The sequence below is a fragment of the Colossoma macropomum genome, unplaced genomic scaffold (genome assembly GCF_904425465.1).
Source record: "Colossoma macropomum unplaced genomic scaffold, Colossoma_macropomum, whole genome shotgun sequence".
NCBI classification, from domain to species: Eukaryota; Metazoa; Chordata; class Actinopteri; order Characiformes; family Serrasalmidae; genus Colossoma; species Colossoma macropomum.
In genome coordinates this window covers 121,669-133,784 of record NW_023495845.1, presented here as the reverse complement: position 1 = coordinate 133,784, position 12,116 = coordinate 121,669, and the positions used below count along the sequence as shown (strand labels likewise).

General features: G+C 38.6%; 1 protein-coding gene across 1 annotated transcript in view; it reads left to right on the top strand.

Moving 5' to 3' along the window:
- The first annotated feature begins 634 nt into the window (after positions 1-634).
- The window catches only part of kirrel1b (kirre like nephrin family adhesion molecule 1b), a 70,787-nt gene continuing 59,305 nt past the window's right edge, over positions 635-12,116 (top strand). Inside the window, exon 1 of the mRNA XM_036563636.1 lies at positions 635-931. Coding sequence (XP_036419529.1) covers positions 880-931 — 52 coding nt within the window. The 5' untranslated portion in view covers positions 635-879. The remainder of the gene's footprint in view (positions 932-12,116) is intronic.

The window sequence follows — 12,116 nt, the reverse complement described above, 5'->3', positions numbered from 1 at the left end:
TGTAGATGGTTCCATATAGAACCTGTTTAAAATGTTTCTAAATAGCACCAAAACGGGTCCTGCTATTGTTATGAAGTCAAGCCTGTAACAATAGAAGAACCCTTTTTGGTACTATACAGAACCATATACAACACATTCTCCATCAATCTGAAGAACTCTTTACGCTGCAAATAACCATGAGTGTTCATGGTTCTACATAGAACCGTTTTCTTTTCTAAAGAACCCTTGGAGAACCATCATTTTTAAGTGTGTAGCTAATAACAGCCTGTTTTCTTGTTATCAAGTGTCAGTCGCATAAAACAAGATGACATTACAAATGATAATGCTGTATTCTAGAGGCAGGTCTGCATAGCTGGTCACTGGTCACAACACTGAGGCTCTACTGTAGCTGCACACAGCTGAGAAGAATAACGGCGGCTCCTCGGCAGCTGGCCGGCGCTGTTTCCAGCGGGCTGTCTCTCTCACTGCTGCTCTGACATTGAACAGCGTGGAAGGACGAGAGCAGCGGCGCTGCAGTACCGCGGAGCGCCGCTAGGGGTGAGCGGCGCTGTTTACCCTCAGAAAGAGCGAACAACGGACAGTTGAGAGAGAGAGAGAGAGAGAGAGAGAGAGAGTGAGAGAGAGAGAGAGAGAGAGAGAGAATTTTCTTGTCTCGTTAATGAAGGCGCGGAAGGAAAGCGAAGCCGCGGAGCCAGAGAGGAGGAGGCGACACACTCCCTCACTCACAGACTGAGAGACTGAGAGGAGAGGATGCTCCGGAGGAACATGTGGACAGACACACACACACAGCACCGCCGTCGTTAGTTCAAGGATTTACTGCTCACACACCGCGGGGTGTATTGATGGTCCGGTGGGCAGCTGCGGAACGGGGGCTGAGCCATGGCTTCGGTTTGGATTTTAACTTTAGCCATCGGGGTCGCCGTTCACAAAGGTAGGAGACACAGCGCTGAGGGTCATCCTTCAGCCAGTCAGAGCAAACCTGAGCTCATAGACGACCTGACAACTTCTCCAGTCTGGTTTTAGTGCCATTTCTGTCGTGGTCTGTCTTTAACGGTCCAACTTCTCTCTCTCTCTCTCTCTCTCTCTCTCTCTCTCTGCTGTGTGTGTGTGTGTGTCTCTCTCTTTTCTCTCTTCTCTCACACTTATTCTCTCTCTCTCTTACACATTCCCTCTCTTTCGTTCTCTTTTTCTCATTGTCTCACATTCTCATTTTTTTCTCTCTCATTCTCTCTCTCTCTCTCTCTCTCTCTCTCTCTCTCTCTCTGCGTGTCTATAAGTGATATTAGCTTATGATCCTCTCAGTCTTTGTCATGTAGACTGGCTGTCGTAACTAATCAACTCTGCAAGACACAATATGACAGTCACTGTATTTTGGTCTGTTGGCTTACTGTGTGTCAGCTCAGACAGCCCGTATTGGGGGGCAAGCGGGGCACATGCAGCCTTGTATATCATGATCTTCCCGTTTTATCTTGAAACAAAATGACACTCGATTCGCTTTCGTACATGCAGAGGAAGGTCCAGGTCTTGGTCAGTGGTTGCCACCATCAGGATTCATGTCGGTGGTTGAGCAGTGTTCAGAGAGTCTCGTGCAGACTGCTGTGTACCAGACACTCACACGAGCACCTCGAGGTGCGGACCTGACCGTGTGTGTCACGAGCCACACACTGAAATGTGTTCATCGTTTCCACATGAAAACAATCCTGTCTTTCAGTTTTCATGCTAATGAGATGAACACAGCCTACATACTATCTTCTGCTTACAGACACTGTCTGTCCAAAAGTTTGTAGACACCTGCTTATCCAGCGCTTCTTCTGGAATCAAGTGTATTAATGGGCAGTAACAGCCTCTACTCTTCTGAGGCTTTGCACTAGATGTTGGAACATTGCTGTGAGGATTTGAATGCATTCAGCCACAAGAGCATTAGTGAGATCAGATACTGGTAGTGGATCGCAAACCCATCCTGTTGCAATGAAGCTCCATAACTCCAGAGAACGCAGCTCCACTGCTCTACAGCTCAATGCTGGAGGTCTTTATACCCCTCTAGCCGACGCTTAGCGTTGGACATGGTGACCTTGGGCTCGTGTGTGTCTCCTCCAGAGCATCTTTTTCTACAGACAGTGAGTCAAAGACAGTTTTACAAGGGTTCTTCAGTAAAGGGATCTTCATTTCATCATTTGATGCTTAAGTGGTTAAGCGGTTGCAAGCTTGACATTGTAACAATAGATGAACCCTTTTATATAGAACCAATTTTAAAAAAGTTCTATGTAGAACCAGATAGAACACACTCTCCATTAATCTGAAGAACCTTTTCACTATGCAAAGAACCATCTAAGTGTGAAATGGTTCTATATAGAACACATGGTGCTAAGTTGAACCATTTCCTTTACTAAAGAACCCTTGAAGAACCAGCTTTTTTTTTAAGAGTGTAGGGCTAGTTTCCCAGTCAAAGATTACATTTGCCTCTAGAGGGTCTCCATGCTGTTTAAACTGACTAGTAGTGGACTACACAGTAGGCTGAATTCAGGCAGAGTAGGGTTGATTTTGACCAATATCTGAATAGTACAGCCCAACAGTACAATATAAGAATAGTGTTGATGTTTATTTTAAAATGCTGCGTCTGCATTAATAGGATATGATCCCTCTCATCTCTTTCATGTAACTTGCTTGAGTGGGACGGTCGAAGTGGACAATGCTGCTTTAACTTTTAAGATGCATAATTAACAGCCCATTATTGAAAACCGATAAAAGATTTTACAGATGTTGGTAATGTTTGAAACAGTGTCAGTGCAGCACTTATTTTAAACCACAAAGTGAGCAATTACAAGATCTTTAACAACATCACAGCTTTGACATTTCTGAACAGAAATTCATACGCTAGCATACTTACCAGGAGCTTTTTGATGCATTTCATTTGAACTGCAGCCACACCCACAGTGATGATGTTATAACCAGTATTTATAGAGCTTACTAATAGGTAGCATTCATATCTAGCACATATACAATTTCTAGGAAACGTATTCATATTCAGCAGATGCACAGTAACACTTGACAGTAGTAAGTCCATTTTTATAGATGAAAGTGTCAGAAACCTCATCAGCTATCTCAGCGCACTGCCATGTCAGTGGTCCTATGGTGGTCGCTTTCCATTAATAAATGGAGTAGAGAGGGCTGATACATTCTGTAGCAACAGATGGGCAACAGTCAGTAACTGTAGACCTACAAAGTGCTCCTGTACAGTAGATATACCTGATGATGTGGCAAGTGGTCGAGTGTAAGTAGGTGTACTAATAATGTAATTACATTTAAAGAGCATAGCAAAGTGACAATAATAACTCCACACTTAGTTCATAGAAGTTACTGAATAATTCAGGTCCTACATAATCCCTAAAGTTCCTATATTCTACACTGCTTTTGTGTTTTCATTTTCCCCTGAGGTCCGTTCTGGCGTTTGTGTGGGACGCTGTGCAAAATGTAAATGAAAACAAAATGCAATGATGTGCAAATCATTTAAACCCTATATTTCATTGAAAATAGTACAAAGACAACATATCAAATGTTGAAACTGAGAAATTTTATTGTTTTTTTGAAAAATATTTGCCCATTTTGAATTTGATGCCAACAACATGTTCCAAAAAGTTGGAACGGGGGCAACAAAGGGCTGGTAAAGTTGTGAAATAATAATAATAAAAAAAAAAAAACACTTGGTGGTTAACTGGCAACAGGTCAGTAACATGATTGAGTATAAAAAGAACATCCCAGAGAGTCTTTCAGAAGTAAAGATGAGGAGGGATTCACCACTCTGTGAAAGACTGCACAAGCAAATAGTGCAACAATTCAAGAATAACGTTTCTCAGCATAAAATAGCAAATAATTTCTGCTCTTTATCATCTACAGTACATGATGTCATTAAAAGATTCAGAGAATCCAGAGAAATCTCTGTATGCAAGGGACAAGGCCAAAAAACAGTATTTGCTGGTCATTATCTTTGGGCCCTCAGACAGTACTGCATTAAAAACAGATATGATTCTGTAGTGGAAATCACTGCATGGGCTCAGAAACACTTCTGAAAACCACTGTCTGTGAAAACAGTTTGTTGCAGCATCCACAAATGCTAATTAAAACTCTAAAATGCGAAGAAGAAACTGTACATAAACAGGATCCAGAAATGCTGCCACCTTCTCTGGGCCTGAGCTCATTAAAAATGGACTGAGGGGAAGTGGAAAAGTGTCCTGTGGTCTGACCAATCAACATTTGAAATTCTTTTTGGAAATCATGGACACTGTGTCCTCCGGGCTAAAGACCACTCAGCTTGTTATCAGTGCGCAGTTCAAAAGCCAGTATTCATGATGGTATAGGGAACAGTGAACAGTGTATACATGTTTTGACAACATATGCTGCCATCCAGACAGCGTCTTTTTCAGGGAAGGCCTTGATTATTTCAGCAAGACAATGTCAAACCACATTCTACATGTATTACAACAGCATTGCTCCATATTAAAAGACTCTTTTAAACTGACCTGCCTGCAGTCCAGATCTGTCACCCACTGATAACATTTGGAGGATTATGAAATGAAAAATATGACAAAGGAGACCCTGAACTGATGAGCAGCTGAAATCCTATGTTAGGCAAGAATGAGAAAACATTCACTTTCAAAACTATAGCAGTTGGTCTCCTCAGTTCCCAAACACTTACAGAGTGTTGTTAAAAGAAGAGGTGATGAAACACAGTGGTAAACATGCTCCCGTTGCAACTTTTTTGAAATGTGTTGTTGGCATCAAATTTAAAATGGGCATATATTTTTCAAAAAACAATACAATTTCTCAGTTTCAACATTTGATATGTTGTCTTTGTAGTATTTTCCTTTAAAAATATGGTTTATATGATTTGCACATCTTTGCATTCTAGTTTTATTTACATTCTGAACAGCGCTCCAACTTCTTTGGAAATGGGGTTGTGATTTTGTGACTGTGCCTTTAAGACTGATCATACTCCTTATAACTTCAGCGTGAATGGGCAGGGCTTAACTGCTGTTGGCTGAATAGGTGAATATACGCAAATCCACTGTTTTATCATAACCACAAATTTAAAATGGGCTGTTTTTGCTGCTTAGTTTACATGTATGGACTGTGTGGACTGGGAAAGGTAATGGTATGTTTTGAAACTTTAACAGTTTTTACATAGTACATCAATTTTATTAATTAATTAATATTTTTAAGGCATTATTCAACAAAGAAAAAAGCGTCAGGTGGACAACACACAGCGTCCAAACAAATTATTACTGTTTTATATTAAACCCAGACCACAAATACATATGTAAATATGTATGCAAAAGTTTGTGCACCCTGGTCAAATGTCATATTTTTGTGGATTTTCAAAATAAAAATAAGTTCTACTCTACAGAGAACACACTTCTGCACATTTTAATACACAATTACTGCTTATTTGCTGTATTTAACATATTGGAGACAAAAACATGTTAGTAAAAGTTATAGCACATATATTTTATCCCCTAAATGAATAGAAATTGTGCATTAAAAGCTGCGAATGATAGTAAATAAACAAAATGTTTAAGCTTGTTCCCTGTAGAGGATATCTTTATTTACTCTTAGATAATCCACAAAACATAGTTAGCTGATACAAGATGTGATAAATTCAGAAAATCATGTTGAAACTTTGTTTATCACTGCTTTTTTTAATCTTTTGCTCAGTGTGGAGCTTCCCTTCTGGTTTGCAGTAGTCTTTAGCCACTACAGTAGTTTTTCTATGCTTACCTCAGTGGACTAACCAGATACTCCAAAACTGACCAAAACAGAAGATGCAGGCTCTACACGGCCCTCTGGTGGAGTACAGACTTCAGACTGTTCATGGTTTTTAAATCAGAGAAAGTATAACGTACGAGAGAAGCTTAATTGCTTAATTGCTTTCTTGAATTCCTACTACATCAGACTCTTTTATTTAAAAAAAGTCAGGAAAATTAAACTACGATTTTTCAATTATATGAATAAGAGCCTTAACTAAATGTTAAATCTACAGTTAAAGGAGAATTCTTAGGCTTTAGCATGACAGGCCTTTGCTGAACTGCCCTGACCTGCATCTGTGGCCACTTTCAAAACCAGGCGGCACATAAAAGCCAGACTGGTGTGTGTGTATATTTGGTGTTTGTCTGGGGACTCAGTGTTAGCCTACTTGAATGATCTCCACAGAACCGTCTGCGCTGTCAAAAAACCAGAGAGATTGAGAGACAGATGGCGAGAGAGAGAGAGAAAGAGAGAGGAGTAGAAACAGAGTGGTGTCCCTCGTTTTCTCGGAAGAGAAGGAGTCAGCTAGTATCTGAGAGAGAGAGAGAGAGAGAGAGAGAGGGAGAGATAGTGTGTGAGAAAACAAGTGACAGCGAGAGGAGGCAAGTGAGTGACACAGATGTGTAGTGATGGAGGGATGGAGTGATGAGGAGGGAGGGAGGAGTGAATGTGTCAGCAGCAGAAATGAGGATGAAGGGATGGGAGGAGAAGGAGGCGGTATGAAGTTAAAATCATGTTTTCTTTTCATTAGCGTATTGCTGTTGTTTCATTATCTCCGCCGGGGGGCTTTTGTGGTCTTTTGGCACGGCCCACCAGGTTTAATGTATCTGAGGCATTTGAGTTCATAACAAAACACACTTTTGTGGAGGAACTAACATCATTTGTCATATTGAGCATCGCAGAGCCGTACAGTTGAAGGAAAAGGCAGGAACAACTGCCATGAGCCTTATTAACACCTTATTACACTGTAATTACAAAATAGTAGCATGCTAGTACATGTAAAAAGAAGGCAAATATTTGTGTGCTGTGTGTAATACTTGGGTACATGCACATACACTCTCTCACACACAGGGGAAGATGTTTTAAGTTGGGGTGCTGAAATTTTAAGCAGCATAAATATGATGTAGAGTGACGTCATGCAAAATAATATGGCTTTTTACATTTTTTTTGGATAATTTGCATCGAACAGAATGTGTCGTAATGTGCGGTAATGTGGTGACAGACAACAACATACACATGTCTGTTGTGATTGAGTGCCTTATATTGTGCCTCATTCATAAAGCAGGCTGAATGGGCGGATTATAAGTGAATGTGTTGTTTTTTTTATGACATGGCAAAACAGGCTGCTTAGTTTCCATATATGGACGGTATGGACTGGGGAGTGAAGGGTACTACACCAACCTCTTTCATTCTGAAAATGCAGACAATGTGTTTTTTCATGATGTGAGTCCTTTAATGAGTAGAGTTGGAAATGTGATATATTAAGTTAACATAGTACAGGTCTTTACTGCACTACATTATTTAAAATTATGATTATGATTATTATTATTATTATTATTATTATTATGATTACTTGCCAAAATCTCAGGGTGTTGCAGCCCCCTTAGCACCCCACAACTCACACAGGTTGTGTGTATATGAATGCATGTTTATGTATATTATATTCTGTGTTTATGTATATTATAATATATTATATAATAATAATAATAGTATATAATGACATTAATTATAGACTATTATTGACTATTTGTGACAGGAGTGCATGCCAGCTTTATAAGATGCTGTAAATTCGTCTATTGTGCAGCTGACAATGCTCATGAATCTTAATCATAAAACTCCTTCTGTCCACACCTTAACACAGCAGCACAGTCTGAGTTAGATGTTTCTTGTATTAAAATCTTTTAGTGTTCTCAAAAATACAATTTTAAAACAACACCAATACTCATTTTCCCAGAGTGGTGATTCTATTCGTTTCAAAGCGAATCAGCACCACACTCCTCTCACTCACACTGCTGCTCTTAAAAGTGTGATGTTGCATTTAAAGATATTTGATTGCTTGTACATTCAACACAGGCCTCTTTGTTCTTTGAAAGACAACTGTGAAGAGTAAATAACAACACCTTAATTCAGCTGCTCTCATTGGCTGTCTAGATGGACGGAGAGAGTAGGGGTGTGGACATCGTGCAGCTGTGTAGAGCTAAACAATGGCTACAGCAGAGCACAGTATAGTACATAGTATATGTGCTGTTTTGCTGAATTAGTTCAAACTGCGGTCCCACTGTAAAAAAACATGAAAGAAACAATTATGTATTTATACCTTTGATATTTACAAAGGTTATGTTATGATCTATTTAAAGCCAAAACATAAATTGGGATAGTACTAAGCTAAATATATGCTAAATCATCATTTGTAGGGTATTTTCTATTGGGAGGTATCTGTTCCAAACCCCTACCCCTAAATTTACACTTGAGAAAGTAATACTTACATTTTTGTATTTTTTTTTTTAAAGAGACCTTTTTGATTTCTTTTAAAGTGCAGGTGAAAGCTTAAGATTTATCATGAGGTTGGTTTTTAAATAAAAATCTCAGGTTTTTATGTCGCTACCGAAACATAAACAGTTTAGTCCTTATTTTAGCCACACCTCTGCATTTTAAAGCAGTAAGTGAGACTGCACCCCTGTCCCTCATGGCCACATGGTGAGCAGTTAGATCCCATTGTTTGTCCTAAAGTCTGAAAATTTGTGTGCAACATTAAGGATTGTCACTACCGAAACACATATTTTATGATGATTTACTTGCAGTTCTCACCTAACCTGGTGGAGTTCAAACCTAACCTGGTGGAGTATTACCTTCCATTACTGGTTGCTACTTTAGCCTTGTAACTCCAGTCCAAAACTAATGAAGCAAACTTTAGACAAAACAATGTCAGAAGGGTTTCGCTTACCTACAGCAATGTAAACAACAGAAGCCTACCATTACACTTATCATATTACTAAAACCCAATATTAAAACCCATAAACAAGTAATATCATTAACAGAAATAATATCACACATATTCAGTATTTCTATTGTGTTACTAAAGTTCTGATCTGCATGTCCTACATATTTTTGATAATTAAGAAGGAAAAGGAGTGACTGTACATTGTACAGTAAAAAAGTGATGAAAAAAGATGTTTTTGTCATTACTGACTAAAAACAAAACAAAACTAAATTAGTGTTTTTAAATGTATTGATAGCTTTATAATAAGTAATATCTGACAGCTCTGTTGCAACTCAGATGTGTACTTTTTTGTACAAACATATCACGACCCCACAAAATTATTGCAACATTTAAAAACATGGAGGTGACATGTCCACCCTGCCCCCCCACAATATGAATGAGTGCATGGCTGACTGCTTCATTTGGGATCAGAAGGAAATTGTGTACATGTGATTTTTCAGCCTATCAAACTGTGCAGTATCTCTCTGGTGGAGGAAACGTGCAGAAGGAAAGTACAGGAGTAAAATGTGATGTGATATGAAAAGAAGTACAGCGAGATATGAAATGCTGAAAGTTCATTAGTGCTGTATGATGTTGTTTCAGGTTTCATGGATGAACAGAGATGTTCTGCGATCTTCTGGAAAATGACTCGAGTATGGTTCAGTGCAGGAAAATAATGATTGTCCTTATTAGGCCACTTATAGTCCATTACACTGAGAGAGAGAGAGAGACAGAGAGATAGTTAGTACACATTAAACATGACTAAGAACTGAACCATGAGCGCATGTAGTCCGCTCTACTCTCTTCATAGGAAAATTACGCCATCATGGAACATTTTGTTGGCACCTATGAGGAGCGTTTCTTTCTACACTTTTTTTTATTTGAAAAATGAAAAGAGACAAAGTGTTTGGACTAATACTTTATAATACTAATTACTGCACAGCTGCTGTAATACATCAGTAATAGCAAAACCCCTATAAAGACAGTAATACAGGTGTGTGAGTCTGTGTGTGTGTGTACGCATGCAAAAAGTCAAGCGTTTGCATATTTGACAGTGTGTGTCAGTCAGAATTAGGGTTGACACACTTCAATCATTTTGCCCTGTCATTCTGGATGAGAGGAAGAGGAAAGGAGAGACAGTGTCAGAGGGAGACACCAAATTCAGAGAGAAACTAAATTCACAGAAGGTGAAATTTACATACAAGAGAGAAAATTACCCAGAAGCCTCAACAACTAAATATAATATCAAGTTTTTGCAGTATTTAGTGTGTCACTCTTTGCCTTTGTTGCAGCTTCTGTTCTTTTCAGAAGTCTTAAAGAAATCTGCAGGGATATTTTTCCACTCCTCCAAAGTTCAGTCTTGGAAGTTGGTTGCATTTTCTGCTTCTTATGATCCAGATAATCTTAGTAACAGATTTTGACTCCACATCTCAGATGTTTTTCTTTTTTTCTATTTCTTTTCCTCAGTAACAGCACTCTCAGAAAAAAAGTAGGGTGGTACCCTCAGGGGTGCGTCTTTATTACCTTTAGATAGTTAATAAAATTGTGCTATAATCCATTGTAACTATATTGTTTTAAGTTGCATTGACTCCAAATACCTTGTCTTGACTCTGGGCTGTTTTATTGGTTTGTTCCGTTTTAAAACAACAGATATAATATAATATAATATAATATAACATAATATAATTTGTACTTTACCCTGGGAAAAACTTAATGTACACAGTGGGACTTTAAAACCACTGTTGCACCTTTGATGGTACCCTTAAACAGTTTTTATCTTGATGAACGAAAAAATGTACCTGAAAAGAAGCTTTTTTTCTGACAGTGAATTTCTTGTCAGCTGCACATCTTTTCAGACTCATGGTGTTGAGTTGTCTTCTCACAGCGGAAGGATGGACACAACTGAAAAATATGTGCTTTTTCTGACACTTCTACTTAAGGACCCTTTTGACTGGAAATTAAATAAATAAAAGGTCTCAGATTTTTCCACAGTGCTGTAGGTTTCAGGTTGTTTTGCATTGGACTGTTTGTAGTTAATTGTGATTAATCTCATTTGTTATATTTGCTTGAAAATTAAGACAGAAAGATAAAGATTTCTTTTCCATTTTAAAAAGAAGTTCATTTTGTTGTAGCTATAAAAGTGGACAAAATAAGTTTAATCAGAATGTATTTAGTATTGTCAACAATTTAATAACAGATGCTAAATTGGCCCTACACTGTAAATATGTATGTCTGTATGTCTGCCCTGTGATGGACTGCCGACCTGTCCAGGGTTTTTCCTGCCTCTTGCCCAATGACTGCTAGGATAGGCTCCAGCATCCCCCTGCGACCCAAGAGGATGAGTGGTTTAGAAAGGTGTGTGTATTTTCATTGTGTGAACACTGTTCACTGTTCACATTATGCAGCCAATGAGTTTCTACATCATATACACAGTGAATAGTTCCAATGCCTCTGTGGTTGTAGCCTCTCGCTCTTGTTCATGCAGCTTGTGGATTCTTCTTACATTAGAGGCTCTTGAGAGAAACTGTGGTTTTCTGCTTTACCGTTGCTTTTGTTAGTTTGCTGCTTGATGAAAAGATGAATGTAGCATATTATATCGCTGCTGTCGGATGAAAACCTTGTATGTCCATTTTTGTCATTTTTCAGTTTTTGACATCATTTGAAAATGCCTGTTGCCCTTTACACTGTGTTTAAATTTCAGAGAAAATGCCCAAAATTACTTGAAAGAAGTCTGGTTCCATTGACTTACATTAAAAGTAAAGGAGGTTTTTTCCTTCTCCTGTAAAGTTGTCATTTTGGAGATACAAAGTTTTCTTCCGACAACAGTGATATGTTACTCATCAGTAGTTCAACGTTTAAGTTGTCCATCTGATCGTTGACTGGCCTACAGTCTTTCCAAACATTTCTGGGGGCCAAAGTGTAATGTTTGTGGTGGACTAAATGTCCAAATGTATCCAGATTAGTGAATTCAGCCACTTTAAGATGCACCCTTTGTTGATAGACATTCAGTTATGAGCAAAGCTTGTATAATCTCTGTATTCATCTGTACTCTCTCACAGTTTTTCACAAAAGGTGGCGACTGAGCCTTTCATCATGATAGTATCACCTGTTACTTGTTCACCTGTAGAAAGCTCCAAAACAAGTGTTTTTGATCATTCTACAAACGTCTCGGTCTTACGTTGCCCCTCCCCCTACTTTTCTGGAATGTACTGATGGCGTCACTGTAGAATTAGTGTATATTTACAAAAATGAATAAAGTTGAGAAGGTAAAATATTGAATATCTCTTCTTTGAGCTGTGTTCAGTAAAATACTTGCCAGAAAAGACAGTTTAGAAAT